We start from the raw sequence: 16,273 nt of genomic DNA, 5'->3' as shown, positions 1-16,273 counted from the left end.
AAACACCCATGTAAAATGAAGGCCTGCAAGCCTACATTTAAATTTAGAAAAATGTATGTAAAATCATGTGAGATGAAAATGGACTAACTAAAAGGGTGTGTAATATAGAAGGGTAGTCAGTGGACATTCTGAACCTTGTTTGAAGTCATTAGGTCATATGACGAATGAGCTATTGAAATAAAAAAATAAAATAATAATAATTTAAAATAGTGCGAGATGTAAATCGACCAAAGAAAACGTTTTTTTATGTGTGTCTATGCCATTGGGTTAGCTAGAACCAAACGTTTTAGGAGTAATGGTTAAATAGCTATTGAAATTTGAAGAAAAAAATGGATTTGTCACTATGTTGAAGGTCCCTAACTGCTGTTGGTGGAGGTTAGGAAAACTACAGGCGAATATCCAACCTGAAACTGGTTTTACCTCGGTATTTGATTGCATTCTTAACATAGCGATACATTTGCCTCATAGTCATGTGGTTAATAGCAAAATAACTATAAGAGCATGACATTTACATTAATGTACAAATGTTTATAATAGGAAAACTTTACAATTAAACATGTTATATAATAATATAGCTAATGTCATTGTGAGTTGTCAATGGGGGCAGTCTTTACATATACTTTTATTTACGGATATAAAGCAGTTCATCATGCAACTGATTAATGTCTTGGCTAGATGAGATACAAATTGATGTCAATTATTTTATTTGAACCTTTTCGCAAACCCTAACCCATTCCCTTTCCATAGCCTACAGTAACCCTAACCTGCTGCGTAAATTCTCTTAACCTGATACGAAAAGTCAGTTCTGACAAAACTGTATCCCTTCTAGCCAAAACCTCTTCGTTCCGTTTGATTGGGATTACATCGTTACCCGGTTGGTCACGTGCGTGTCAGTCAAAGATGGGTAGTGTGTAAACTACATGTCATTTCAGCTCCGAAATGCTATTTTTTGGGTCGTTTGTTTTAATGAAACAGAAGGCGTTTTTTTTGTGAAGTTATATTTAAAACTTATCCTGTCAGGCCAGTTTGTCAAGTTTCAGGGTTGGTATGTAGCCAGGTAGCCATTACGCAGGTAAAGGGAGTGAACAAAACTCCACAATTGTTTGTGGCGAGGACAGAACAAACATGGTACAATAACCAGAAACTGGAAGATCACACGGAAAGAAAAAAAAAGAAATTATCGACATAGAATAATACTGGTGAGTAGTTAGCTGTATTATCTGCCTCCAAATTAAAGTTATTTTCAAGGATTTGTGAAGTGTGACGTTCGCACGTTGACGTTATTTCATCCACTGACAATCTACAAATCGAAAACTGAATCAAATCGAGTAAATCCAAAATTTAAAGGCGATTTAATTGATCACATATTGGCTATGAACAGACCACTTATGTTATTTCCAGACGTTCTTATACAGATTAGCTTTGTTTCAGTGTAGTTTAACTTTTCCATATCCTTTATTTTACACTTCAATTGTTTGTTAACACTTTATTATGATTCCCTACACGGGATGTGAATGACATTTAATTGTAGTCTTGATACTCTTCCACGAGACAGTGTGTCTCGACACACGATCTATAGGGTTGCTTCAGAATGGAGAAGGGTCTCTCACTCTTTTTATATAAACACACAGCATAGGCAGCTGACAATGATGGGCGCTAGATCTGGGCTAGACTCTTGGATTGATGTGCATTCCCGGTAATACACACCTGGCCCCTATGGACCGGCTCGTACATAAAGCATCCTTGATTCAGGCTGCAAATGCATAATTTTCCTCAACTAGATTTAAAAGCGAGCCGTGGGGAAAAAAAATGGAATAATGTGTACCTTCTTAAAAAAAAATTAAAACAACATTTTCCACCACCATTTTTGGATTTTTCCAGACAATTTAGGATGTTGACTAAACACTGTGCAACATCCTGCATTTTTTAAAATTTAGAACGGTAAACACACTTAGTGGCCAGTTTAGTGTGTACACCCATCTACTACCAGGTCGGACCCTCTTTGCCTCCAGAACAGCCTGAATTATTTGGGGCGGGCATGGTAACGTTGCCTAATTGGTATCAAGGGACCTAAAGTGCCAGGAAAACATTCCTCACACCATTGCATCACCGCCATCAGGCAGGATGGGGGCCATGGTCTCATGCTGCATACACCAAATCATGACTCTGCCATCAGCATGACGCGACAGGAACCGGGATTCGTCGGACCAGGCGATGCGCGACTCTCGCCATTCTCCTTTGACCTCTCATCAACAAGCTGTTTTCGCCCACAGGACTGCCGCTGACTGAATGTTTGTTTGTCGCACCATTCTCAGTAAACCCTAGAACACTGTATTGTGTGAAAAGCCCAGGAGGCCGTTGCTGAGATAGTGGAACCGGCATGCCTGGCACTGACAATTTTATACCACGCTCAAAGTTGCTTAGGTCACTTTTGTAAAATTCAATCAAGCAGTAACTGGATGCCTGTCTGCCTGCTTTTATAGAGCAAGCCATATGACTCACTGTAGGAGCGAACCATTTTTTGTGAACAAGGTGGTGTACCTAATAAACTGGCCTCTATGTATTTAACCACTTTATCTTGCCAGGCCATTAAAGCTAGTTAAGGAAGAAAAATAATGCCTTTGCAGACTGAATCAAATTAAATTGTATTTGCCACATGTGCTGAAGAGAGAGAGAGAGAAACAAAGAAACAACAACTGATCACTTTCTACCACTGCAATATGTCAGTCACCACCTTGTTACCCTGTGGCTCGGGGTACAGTTTCAGGCCACAAAACCCCATAGGTCACGAACCCCGATTACTCGACCTCTGCTAAATGGGGGATGATATTACATGTGATGGATTGGCCGTTCGAACACTGACAATTATAATGGACGGCCTGAGGGTCAATGCACTTCCTGAATGTGTTCCACATGGGTAGCTTCAGGTTGAACATGTGGCTTTTCCAAGCAGGAGGTAGGGTTTAAATGGTTGACGGGATGAATATGTATTTACATGTAATGTTACTCTGAGTGTACATAGTGTACTGGAACAACAGATTAACTCCTGAGTGTAGTGTTTCTCTGAAAGTAGTGTCGCTCTGAGTGCTCATTAATATTGTAACAGATCAGCCTTCTTGTGGATGACTTCCTCTTCTTCTATGTTTCCAGTCCGCATCCCAAATTACACCCTATTTCCTGTATAGTGCTTATAGGAGTCTGGTCGAAAGTAGGGCATTATATTTACGAAATAGGGTGCCTTGTAATTTTAATGTCCTCCACCCCTATTGTATATTCCTCCCAGCCAGTCAGTGAAGTGTTCCTTAGAGGACAGCCCGAGGTAGGGCCAGTCAGTGAAGTGTTCCTTAGACGACAGCCTGAGGTAGGGCCAGTCAGTGAAGTGTTCCTTAGAGGACAGCCCGAGGTAGGGCCAGTCAGTGAAGTGTTCCTTAGACGACAGCCCGAGGTAGGGCCAGTCAGTGAAGTGTTCCTTAGATGACAGCCTGAGGTAGGGCCTAAGACAGTACAGTATAAAGATAGGTGGAGACTGCTTCTCTGTTAACGCTTGTACGTTGGCTAGCTAAGCTCAAGCGCAGGAAAACATAATTGTTTCTGTCATCTTGCGCCGAACTGTGTCAGTTTGTCACGGGTTGGAGTAATAACATGTTAAACTATTCAAGACATATATAGGTTGTTACTTTTAGCTTTTGAGAAAATTAACCATTTTTAATGGAAGAATTTTTCACTTCTCAAACCCCGAACTGGTCTGCTTGATCTGTTTCGCAAGCATTCCCAGAAGTCTCGTGATGTTGTGCCTCTGGGTTTTGAAAAAGTCTGTGGCAGGGCTTATTGTTGTTGTTTATTATAGATGTGAAATCTACACCCTAGTTCAGACATGTTGAGGGCTACAAGTCATGTCACAATGTAAGGTTGAATATATAATAATAGGCAATAGGCCAAATACTTGGTTCATAAAGATTAATACACGTTTTACTGCATTTACCCAGGAAGTTATGTTGATTTGACAGGGATAGCAAAACCGTTAAGTCTTCAACTGTCAGACATAAGGTGAAGTGTTGTGGTTGTTGAGTCTCTTGTTAGTTACGTGATAGACCGAGCTGACCATGAGGGTGAAGGCTGGAGATGGGAGACTATAGGCAAAGCAAGTCTGTCCGTATGGAAATGAATGGCCCTAGAAAGTGTACCAAGAAAGCAAGATTTGAATCCTGACTTGTAAAGGCAAATGTTGTGAATTGAAGTATTTTCTTTATCTTGAAGACAGACCTCTCCTCCTCTACTACTCTCAAATGTCGTTATTTTGACATCATTGTAAGCCTGCCACACACACACACATACTATACGATACATTTATTAAACATAAGAATGAGTGTGAGTTTTTGTCACAACCCGGCTCGTGGGAAGTGACAAAGAACTGTTATAGGACCAGGGCACAAATAATAATATAATAATTGTGCTCTTTATTTAACCATCTTACATATAAAACCTTATTAGTTCGTTGAAATGTTGAATAACACACCACAGGTTATGGAGAAGGATGTGCTTGAAAGACATAACTCTGCAATGTTGTGTTGTATTGGAGTGAGTCTCAGTCTTAAATAACAGGTTATGGAGAAGGATGTGCTTGAAAGACATAACTCTGCAATGTTGTGTTGTATTGGAGTGAGTCTCAGTTTTAAATAAGTTTCCACACACAGTGGCCTGTATTTATTCTTCCTGCTAGTGAGGGCTGAGAATCCACTCTCACATAGGTGCATGGTTGCAAAGAGCACCAGTGTCTTAACAGCGCAATTTGCCAAGGCAGGATAATCTGGCAGTGGCTTCTGATTTTAAATATAATGTTCACAGAACCAATGAGGCTCTGTTGTTCAGATAACGGTAAGTGGACTGGAGTCGGGGCATGAAAGGGATAACGAATCCAGTTGTTTGTGTCATCCGTTTCGGGAAAGTACCTGCGTAATTGCGCACCCAACTCACTCAGGTGATTCGCTGTATCACATTTGACATTGTCTGTAAGCTTGAGTTCATTTGCACACAAAAAAAAATCATACAATGATGGAAAGACCTGTGTGTTGTCCTTTTTAATGCAGACAGAGAAGTGCTCCAACTTCTTAATCATACCTTCAATTTTGTCCCGCACATTGAATATAGTTGCGGAGAGTCCCTGTAATCCTAGATTCAGATCATTCAGATGAGAAAAAACATCACCTAGAGAGGCCAGTCGTGTGAGAAACTCGTCATCATGCAAGCAGTCAGACAAGTGAAAATTATGGTCAGTAAAGAAGTTGAAGCTCGTCTGTCAATTTAAAAAAACGTGTCAGTACTTTGCCCCTTGATAACCAGCGCACATCTGTATGTTGTAAAAGCGTTACATAGTCGCTGCCCATATCATTGCATGTGCAGAAAATACACGAGAGTTCAGGGGCCTTGCTTTAACAAAGGTAACCATTGTCACTGTAGTGTCCAAAATGTCTTTCAAGCTGTCAGGCATTCCCTTGTCAGCAAGAGCCTCTCGGTGGATGCTGCAGTGAACCCAAGAGCCTCTCGGTGGATGCTGCAGTGAACCCAAGAGCCTCTCGGTGGATGCTGCAGTGAACCCAAGAGCCTCTCGGTGGATGCTGCAGTGAACCCAAGAGCCTCTCGGTGGATGCTGCAGTGAACCCAAGAGCCTCTCGGTGGATGCTGCAGTGAACCCAAGAGCCTCTCGGTGGATGCTGCAGTGAACCCAAGAGCCTCTCGGTGGATGCTGCAGTGTACCCAAGTGGCGTCGGGAGCAACTGCTTGCACGCACGTTACCACTCCACTATGTCTCCCTGTCATGGCTTTTGCACCATCAGTACAGACACCAACATGAGCAGCAGCTACGTTTGGCTTCATACAGACCGTTAGTGGAATTCCCACGAGAGCGTAACGGTTAATGTGATTGGATGTTAATTAGTTGACTAGGCTACCTGTATTTGACATTGTGTTGTTATTTCACTGAACACTAGATGGTTACATTTTATGTTTGGCAGTGAAACGAGTGGGTCTAGTGGGTAAAGAGGCCTGTGTTTCCTGTTAGGGTCTAGTAGGTAAAGAGGACTGTGTTTCCCTTTAGGGTCTAGTGGGTAAAGAGAACTGTGTTTCCCTTTAGGGTCTAGTGGGTAAAGAGGACTGTGTTTCCTGTTAGGGTCTAGTAGGTAAAGAGGACTGCATTTCCTGTTAGGGTCTAGTGGGTAAAGAGGACTGTTTCCTGTTAGGGTCTAGTGGGTAAAGAGGACTGTGTTTCCTGTTAGGGTCTAGTGGGTAAAGAGGACTGTGTTTCCTGTTAGGGTCTAGTGGGTAAAGAGGACTGTGTTTCCTGTTAGGGTCTAGTGGGTAAAGAGGACTGTGTTTCCCTTTAGGGTCTAGTGGGTAAAGAGGACTGTGTTTCCCTTTAGGGTCTAGTGGGTAAAGAGGACTGTGTTTCCTGTTAGGGTCTAGTAGGTAAAGAGGACTGTGTTTCCTGTTAGGGTCTAGTGGGTAAAGAGGACTGTTTCCTGTATTTTTGTATTCAGGAACTTGTTCTCTCTCAAATCACAGCATGTTCATAGAGTACTGCCAGGCAGACTGCCAGATTTATTTTAGTTAGCAGTTTATTTATTTAGTAGTTTATAGTCTTTACACAAGATGATCATGGAGCCTGCCGGGTGGCGCAGTGATCTAAGGCACTGCATCGCAGTGCTAGCTGTGCCACCAGAGATTCTGGGTTCGAGCCCAGGCTCTGTTGCAGCCGGCCGTGACCGAGAGGTCCATGGGGCGACGCACAATTGGCCCAGCGTCGTCCGGGTTAGGGAGGGTTTAGCCGGTAGGGATATCCTTGTCTCATCGCGCACTAGCGAACCCTGTGGTGGGCCGGGGCGCAGTGCCCGCTGACCAGGTCTCCAGGTGCACGGTGTTTCCTCCGACACATTGGTGCGGCTGGCTTTCCGAGTTGGATGTGCATTGTGTCAAGAAGCAGTGCTGCTAGGTTGGGTTGTGTTTCGGAGGACGCATGACTCTCGACCTTCGCCTCTACTCCTCTACTCTCGACCTTCGCCTGTACGGGAGTTGCAGCGATGAGACAAGACTACTAATTGGAAACCACGAAATTGGGGAGAAAAAAGGGGTAAAAAAGAAACTATTTTAATGGAGACGAGTTGCATAACCAATAATCTGTCTGTTCTCCCGGAGTGTGCGCTTGTCAACTTCCCTTCATGGATTTGAAACGAAATAACTGGTAGCCTATATGGAAACTCTAGTCCATGCTTGGACCAATCCGCTGCTTAGTATTTGTGGGGAGTAGTGAACGTCGCCAAAGACATCACTCAGACAGGAACCAACTTTGCCTCAATACTAATGCTACAGGGATACAAATTAAAGTGATATGAGACCAATGAATTGTACACCCATTATGTTTTCAATTTGAGTGTATGATTTGGGGGATAATAAAGCTTATTTTTCACATTTTATTTTCGTAAATAAACTTTTTTTTAATAAACAATAGCAGCTATGTTGACACTGCAACGTTGATCATAGCCTTGCTGTTGGAAAACCACTTCAATGTTGGACTTTCGGCTGACGCAGATGCAACCCCCCCCTCAACCCCGACTCAATTTGGCAACTTTTGACTAGTTGGCTTCGTTAGCCTTACTACTTGAACACACCCATTGAGTTCCCACTTCAGGAGGAAGGAGAGATTATTCAGACCACTAAGCACTGCACAGCAGGAAGGAATGGTAGAAGTGGAGCTCTCTGTTAGTGTTACATCACTGCAGACAGGGAGCGAGAGACCTTGCTTAGTTAGTCAAATAAGGGTGCGGCCTACCTGCCTACTGACAGCCTAGCTGTGTGCAACTCTCCCCTTGGGTGTGGAGGTTAAGGTTGGTTCTACCTTTTTAATTTATTTAAAAAATATATTTTTTACATTTTTAAAACATTTATTTAGTAAATATTTTCTTAACTCTATTTCTTGAACTGCATTGTTTATTTAAGGGTTTATAACTAAGCATTTCACAGTAAGATCTACACTTTAAACATTTGATTTGATGGGCCTCCCGAGTGGCACAGCCTTCTTAGACACTGCATCACAGTGCTAGCTGTGTGACTACAGATCCGGGTTCGTTTCCAGGCTGTCGTCGTAGCCGGCCGTGACCGCGAGACCCTTAAGGCGGCGCACAATTGGTCGGGTTAGGGGAGGAAAAATCTTACGTGAGCAAGGAGGCCTACAAACCTGACTCAGATACACCAGCTGCGTCAGGAGGAATGGGCCAAAATTCACCCAATTTATTGTGGAAAGCTTGTGGAAGGCTACCCAAAACATTTCACCCAAGTTCAACATTTTAAAGGCAATGCTACCAAATACTAATTGAGTGTATAGAAACTTCTGACTCACTGGGAATGTGATTAAATAAATAAAAGCTGAAATAAATAATTCTCTCTACTATTATTCTGACATTTATACATTCTTAAAATAAAGTTATCCTAACTGACCTAAGACAGGGAATTTTTAATAGGATTAAATGTCAGGAATTGTGACACTGAATTTAATGTATTTTGTATGTAAACGTCCGTGTTCAACTGTAAATGTAGGAAGTAAGTGTGTGCGACGAGGTGTTGTATGTACCCAGGAAACAGCCACCTTTCCTTAGGTCCTTCTTGACGTCTTGGTCGGCCAGTCCAAGCAGGTTATTATTTGTCCCGATGGTGACCAAAACCCACGAACAAAAAGGAAAACTACCAAAGGCAGTTTTGGTGCGGCAGGGTAGCCTAGTGGTTCGAGCATTGGACTAGTAACCGGAAGGTTGCAAGTTCAACCCCCCCGAGCTGACAAACCCCTAAACTGACTTGCCTAGTTAAAATAAAGGTAAAATAAAAATACCCAAACTAAAGACTCAAAAACAAAACTTTTCATTCTCCTGAGGGGGAATAGGTTTTATCGTGACCTCTTCATGACGGACTTGGTGCGCTTGGACCATGTTTGTTGGTGATGTGGACACCAAGGAACTTGAAGCTCTCAACCTGCTCCACTGCAGCCATGTCGATGAGAATGGGTGCGTGCTCGGCCCTCTTTTTTCTGTAGTCCATAATCATCTCCTTTGTCTTGATCACGTTGAGGGAGAGGTTGTTATTCTGGCACCACACGGCCAGGTCTCTGACCTCCCTACAGGCTGTCTCGTCGTTCTCGGTGATCAGGCCTACCACTGTTGTGTCATCAGCAAACTTAATGATGGTGTTGGAGTCGTGCCTGGCCGTGCAGTCATGAACAGGGAATACAGGAGGGGACTGAGAACGCACCCCTGAGGGGCCCCTGTGTTGAGGATCAGTGTGGCGGATGTGTTGTTAACTACCCTTACCACCTGGGGGTGGCCCGTCAGGAAGTCCAGGATCCAGTTGCAGAAAGTTTTTTAAAAGTATGTTAATCTCTAGGAGACCGAACACGTCTCCTTCCTGAGAGGTATGACAGCTGCGTGGCCCCATGGTGTTTATACTTGCGTACTATTGTTTGTACAGATGAACGTGGTGCCTTCAGGCGTTTGGAAATTGCTCCCAGGGATGAAACAGACTTGTGGTATACCATTTCTTTTCTGAGTTCTTGGCTGTTTTCTTTTGATTTTCCCATGATGTCAAGCAAAGAGGCACTGAGTTTGAAGGTAGGCCTTGAAATACATCCACAGGTACACCTCCAATTCACTCAAATGATGTCAATTAGCCTATCAGAAGCTTCTAAAGCCATGACATAATTTTCTGGAATATTCCAAGGTGTTTAAAAACACAGTCAGCTTAGTGTATGTAAACCTCTGACCCACTGGAATTGTGATACAGTGAATTATAAGTGAAATAATCTGTCTGTAAACAATTACTGGAAAAAGTATGTGTCATGCACAAAGTAGATATCCTAACCGACTTGCCAAAACTATAGTTTGTTAACAAGATATTTGTGGAGTGGTTGAAAAAACAAGTTTTAATGACTCCAACCTAAGTGTATGTAAACTTCCGACTTCAACAGTAGGTGGTCCAGAGTTCTTTTCCCTCTGGTTGCACATTTTAACATGATGATAGAAATTTGGTAAAAAACAGATTTAAGTTTCTCTGCATTGAAGTCCCTGGCTACTGTGAGCGTCGCCTCTGGGTGAGTGTTTTCCTGTTTGCTTATGGCGGAATACAGCTCATTCAATGCTGTCTTTAGTGCCAGCCTAACACCTAAAGTACATAACATTATCAAACTAATTAAAATATGAAGTAGCCTTTTGTTTTGTTTTTTTGTTTCCTGATTTTTGTAACTTTAACAAAAGCTTGTAAAAATGGACTTGAAAATTCAGATCAAGTGGCTTATCAGTTTGGTGTGAATGGTTTCCCTCAGTTCTCTATTTTAATTAAAGAGAGCATGTCATGTAGTGGTTTTGGGGTATTTAACAGGGTTTTGGCTTCGGGTGGGTGTGAGGAGGCAATCATTGGACTATGTCAGACTTTATAATGGGAGAAAAACACTCCTCAGTCATGACCTCCTCGCCAAGAGACTAAAAGACCGTGCTGCCAAAAGGCTAACACTGCGTTACTTAGAGGCACACTCGGAGGCATTTTAGGATGTTTGACCATTACCCTTTTTTTTTTTTAAAGCTATAATCTAACAAGACATTGAAAGCCATATGAGTTAACTATATGATAGTGTGCTCTGTGTATTATTGGTAGTAGTAATCTACATTTATATCGTGGCACAAAATGCTTGCCTACATATTATTGGCTCAATAAATACCCCAAGTTGTTGTGCTGCCATTGCTGTTTTGGATTTGGCCGTGGGACTGGGAGGAGAAGAGTTAAAAAAAAAAAAAGTATACTTCTGTGATTAAATTCCATCCATTTAAATATATATTTATATATATATATATTTTTATTTTTATTTTTACCTGAGCTGGAATGTTGACTTGATGTTTCTGGCTGTGGTTCTACTGTGATTTGTGATGGGTGTAGTTTGGCATGTGTTGAAGAGGTAGCTCTACAGAGCAGCGTAGTCACCTGAAGGGCTGGCTGCATCCCAAATAGCAACCTACATTTACCCTATATAGAGCACTAGCCCTGGCCAACAGTAGTGCATCCAAAATAGCAACATACATATACCCTATATAGAGCACTAGCCCTGGTCAACAGTAGTGTATCTACAAAGTGTGTCGTTTGAGACGCAGATGCTTTCTGTCTGTAGATCACTTCATTGTCTCTGGGTTTAACTTTAGGAATGCGGTTGCTGCCTTGCTGATCAACCTCATTGCCACCAACTTCTTAAAACGTGTAGGGTTAGTGACTGGGAATGGAAATTCACCTGGGCTATTTGTCTATATTTAAACCTCCTGTTGCCTTAAGGTTTTATGTAGTTGAAAGATGGGGGGGGGGGGGGGGGGGGGGGGGGGGGATTTATTCTCTTTTAGTTCAGTTTTTTAGTTTTATTTTTGCTCTTGGTTCTACGCTACAAATGTTACAAAAGTTTGTGGACACCTGCTCTTCAAACATCTAATTCCAAAATCATGGGTATTTATATGGAGTTGCTCCTCCCTTTGCTGCTATAACAGCCTCCACTCTTATGGGAAGGCTTTCCACTAGATGTTGGAACATTGCTGCGGGGACTTGCTTCCATTCAGTCACGAGCATAAAGTGAGGTCGGGCACTGATGATGGGCGATTAGGCCTGGCTCGCAATTTATCCCGAATGTGTTCGATGGGCTTGAGGTCAGGGCTCTGTGCAGGCCAGTCAAGTTCTTCCACATCACTCTCAACAAACCATTTCTGTATGGACGTCGCTTTGTGGACAGGGGCATTGTCATGCTGAAACGGGAAAGGGCCTTCCCCAAAATGTTGCCACACAGTTTTGGAAGCACATAATCATCTAGAATGCCATTGCTTGCTGTAGCGTTAAGAGTTCCCTTTCATTGAATGAAGGGAACTACCTTGAACCATGACAAATTCAGCCCCAGACCTTTATTCGTCCTCCACCAAACTTTACAGTTGGCATTATGCATTGGTGCAGGTAGCGTTCTGGCATCCGCCAAACCCAGATTTTTCAGTCAGACTGCCAGATGGTGAAACGTGATTCGTCAATCCAGAGAACGCGTTTTCACTTCTCCATTTCAATGGCGGCGAGTTTTCCACCTCTCCAGCCGACGCTTGTCATTGCGCATGGTGATCTTAGGCTTGTGTGTGTCTGCTCGGCCATGGAAATCCATTTCACGAAGCTCCCGGCGAAAAGTTATTGTGCTGACGTTGCTTCCGGAGGCAGTTTGGAACTCGGAAGTGAGTGTTGCAACTGAGGACAGATGATTTTTACACACTACGCGCTTCAGCACTGTGAGCTTGTGTGGCCTACCACTTCGCAGCTGAGCCTTTTTTGCTCCTAGACATTTCCACTCCACATCCACAGCGCTTACTGTTGACCGGGGCAGGTCAAGCAGAGCAGAAATTTGACGAACTGCCTTGTTGGAAAGGTGGCATCCTACGATGGTGGTGGTGCCATGTTGAAAGTCACCTTAGCTCTTCAGTACAGGCCATTCTACTGCCAGTGTTTGCCAATGCATGGATGTGTACTCCATTTTATACTCCTGTCAACTCCTGAAATAGCCGAATCCACTAATATGGAGGAGTGTCCACATACTATTGGCTATTTAGTGTATCTAGTATGACACAAACATTTTATCTTGTGTCTGACACGAGTGCTTTAGTTTCCTTTCCTTGTCAAAGACTGAAATCTAAGTGTACTTGACTGTTTAGTGCACTTCAAGTCCTCTGACATGCTTTGTGAATGTGAAACCGGTTTTGCTTTGGAAGAATGAGTTGGCAAAATAATTTGCAGGAATCTGTGGCCATTTCAAAATACTCCTCGGTGAAAACTCTCTTTCTCTCCTTTTTTCCACCCTCCCCTTTCTCTCTCCTTTTTTCCACCCTCCCCTTTCTCTCTCCTTTTTTCCACCCTCCCCTTTCTCTCTCCTTTTTTCCACCCTCCCCTTTCTCTCTCTCTCCTTTTCCACCCTCCCCTTTCTCTCCCTCTCTCCTTTTCCACACTCCCCTTTCTCTCTCCTTTTCCACCCTCCCTTTCTCTCTCTCTCTCTCCTTTTCCACCCTCCCCTTTCTCTCTCTCTCTCTCTCTCTCTCTCTCTCTACTCTCTCTCTCCTTTTCCACCCTCCCCTTTCTCTCTCTCTCTCTCTCTCCTTTTCCACCCTCCCCTTTCTCTCTTCTCTCCTCTCTCTCCTTTTCCACCCTCCCCTTTCTCTCTCTCTCTCTCTCTCTCTCTCCTTTTCCACCCCTCCCCTTTCCTCTCTCTCTCTCTCTCCTTTTCCACCCTCCCCTTTCTCTCTCTCTCTCTCTCCCTTTTCCACCCTCCCCTTTCTCTCTCTCTCTCTCGCTCTCTCTCTCTCTCCTTTCCACCCTCCCCTTTCTCTCTCTCTCTCTCTCTCTCTCTCTCCTTTTCCACCCCCCCTTCTCGCTCTCTCTCTCTCTCTCTCTCTCTCTCTCTCTCTCCTTTCCACCTCCTTTCTCTCCTCTTTTCCACCCTCCCTTTCTCCCTCTCTCTCTCTCTCTCTTTTCCACCCTCCCCTTTCTCTCTCTCTCTCTCTCTCCTTTTCCACCCTCCCCTTTCTCTCTCTCTCTCTCTCCTTTTCCACCCTCCCCTTTCTCTCTCTCTTCTCTCTCTTTTCCACCCTCCCCTTTCTCTCTCATTCTCTCTCCTTTTCCACCCTCCCTTCTCTCTCTCTCCTTTTCCCCCTCCTTCTCTCTCTCTCTCCTTTTCCACCCTCCCTTTCTCTCTCTCTCTCTCTCTCCTTTTCCACCCTCCCCTTTCTCTCTCTCTCTCTCTCTCTCCTTTTCCACCCTCCCCTTTCTCTCTCTCTCTCTCTCTCTCTCTCTCCTTTTCCACCCTCCCCTTTCTCTCTCTCTCTCTCTCTCCTTTTCCACCCTCCCCTTTCTCTCTCTCTCTCTCTCTCTCCTTTTCCACCCTCCCCTTCTCTCTCTCTCTCTCTCTCTCCTTTTCCACCCTCCCCTTTCTCTCTCTCTCTCTCTCTCTCCTTTTCCACCCTCCCCTTTCTCTCTCTCTCTCTCTCTCCTTTTCCACCCTCCCCTTTCTCTCTCTCTCTCTCTCCTTTTCCACCCTCCCCTTTCTCTCTCTCTCTCTCTCTCTCTCTCTCTCTCTCTCTCTCCTTTTCCACCCTCCCCTTTCTCTCTCTCTCTCTCTCTCTCCTTTTCCACCCTCCCCTTTCTCTCTCTCTCTCCTCTCTCTCCTTTTCCACCCTCCCCTTTCTCTCTCTCTCTCTCTCCTTTTCCACCCCTCCCCTTTCTCTCTCTCTCTCTCTCTCTCTCTTCTCTCTCTCTCTCTCTCTCTCTCTCTCTCTCTCCTTTTCCACCCTCCCCTATCTCTCTTCTCTCTCTCTCTCTCTCTCTCTCTCTCTCTCTCTCTCCTTTTCCACCCTCCCCTTTCTCTCTCTCTCTTCTCCTTTTCCACCCTCCCCTTTCTCTCTCTCTCTCTCTCTCCTTTTCCACCCTCCCCTTTCTCTCTCTCTCTCTCCTCTCCTTTTCCACCCTCCCCTTTCTCTCTCTCTCTCTCTCTCCTTTTCCACCCTCCCCTTTCTCTCTCTCTCTCTCTCTCCTTTTCCACCCTCCCCTTTCTCTCTCTCTCTCTCTCCTTTTCCACCCTCCCCTTTCTCTCTCTCTCTCTCTCTCTCTCTCTCTCTCTCTCCTTTTCCACCCTCCCCTTTCTCTCTCTCTCTCTCTCTCTCTCTCTCTCCTTTTCCACCCTCCCCTTTCTCTCTCTCTCTCTCTCTCTCTCTCCTTTTCCACCCTCCCCTTTCTCTCTCTCCCTCTCTCTCTCTCCTTTTCCACCCTCCCCTTTCTCTCTCTCTCTCCTTTTCCACCCTCCCTCACCCCGCAGTGAGCGACCTCCAGACGTTTCTCCACTATGAGTCGGGAGCGAGCAGACTCCCAGGGGTCACTTGGGCCTGACGATGAGGTCATGCCATATAGTGACGACGAGACGGATGATGAGTTGGACCCCGGCTCAGACGAAGAGCGGCCACAGGTCGAAGAGGCCAAGAGCACCGGTAAGAGACTGGGAGCAGACACACACACACACACACCTCATCCATTAGACACTCATCTGAGAAACCACCCTTAATAATGTTAATACCACCTTTTGATTCATTTGGAAATGTACCAGTTTCACCATTCAGCTGCCATGTTCTGTCTGCCCTTTTGTTTCCAGACTCTTGACTGTCTGCCCTTTTTGTTTCCAGAGTCTTGACTGTCTGCCCTTTTTGTTTCCAGAGTCTTGACTGTCTGCCCTTTTTGTTTCCAGAGTCTTGACTGTCTGCCCTTTTTGTTTCCAGAGTCTTGACTGTCTGCCCTTTTTGTTTCCAGAGTCTTGACTGTCTGCCCTTTTGTTTCCAGAGTCTTGACTGTCTGCCCTTTTGTTTCCAGAGTCTTGACTGTCTGCCCTTTTGTTTCCAGAGTCTTGACTGTCTGCCCTTTTGTTTCCAGAGTCTTGACTGTCTGCCCTTTTGTTTCCAGAGTCTTGACTGTCTGCCCTTTTGTTTCCAGAGTCTTGACTGTCTGCCCTTTTGTTTCCAGAGTCTTGACTGTCTGCCCTTTTGTTTCCAGAGTCTTGACTGTCTGCCCTTTTGTTTCCAGAGTCTTGACTGTCTGCCCTTTTGTTTCCAGAGTCTTGACTGTCTGCCCTTTTGTTTCCAGAGTCTTGACTGTCTGCCCTTTTGTTTCCAGAGTCTTGACTGTCTGCCCTTTTGTTTCCAGAGTCTTGACTGTCTGCCCTTTTGTTTCCAGAGTCTTGACTGTCTGCCCTTTTGTTTCCAGAGTCTTGACTGTCTGCCCTTTTGTTTCCAGAGTCTTGACTGTCTGCCCTTTTGTTTCCAGAGTCTTGACTGTCTGCCCTTTTGTTTCCAGAGTCTTGACTGTCTGCCCTTTTGTTTCCAGAGTCTTGACTGTCTGCCCTTTTGTTTCCAGAGCCTTGACTGTCTGCCCTTTTGTTTCCAGAGTCTTGACTGTCTGCCCTTTTGTTTCCAGAGTCTTGACTGTCTGCCCTTTTTGTTTCCAGAGTCTTGACTGTCTGCCCTTTTTGTTTCCAGAGTCTTGACTGTCTGCCCTTTTGTTTCCAGAGTCTGGTTGGAGAGTCAAAGCAAACGACAGGGCCTTCTGTAACCTGCCAGAGTTTCAGAAAAAATACTTATTGTGTCTCAAGAAGAGTAAATATGCAGTAAGTTCCCTCTCTCCCAGTTCCACCTAGAACTGCTGG

General features: G+C 44.4%; 1 protein-coding gene across 1 annotated transcript in view; it reads left to right on the top strand.

The window, feature by feature from the left end:
- The first annotated feature begins 851 nt into the window (after positions 1-851).
- Positions 852-16,273, top strand: part of LOC109875990 (phospholipid-transporting ATPase IC) — a 68,895-nt gene continuing 53,473 nt past the window's right edge. The window contains exons 1-3 of the mRNA XM_031826071.1: positions 852-1,199; positions 14,900-15,068; positions 16,137-16,234. Of these exons, the coding sequence (XP_031681931.1) occupies positions 14,927-15,068; positions 16,137-16,234 (240 nt within the window). The 5' untranslated portion in view covers positions 852-1,199; positions 14,900-14,926. The remainder of the gene's footprint in view (positions 1,200-14,899; positions 15,069-16,136; positions 16,235-16,273) is intronic.

The sequence above is a fragment of the Oncorhynchus kisutch genome, linkage group LG6, assembly GCF_002021735.2.
Source record: "Oncorhynchus kisutch isolate 150728-3 linkage group LG6, Okis_V2, whole genome shotgun sequence".
In the NCBI taxonomy this organism is placed as follows: Eukaryota; Metazoa; Chordata; class Actinopteri; order Salmoniformes; family Salmonidae; genus Oncorhynchus; species Oncorhynchus kisutch.
Note: the sequence above shows the minus strand (reverse complement) of the source record. Positions and strands in the feature narration are given on the sequence as shown.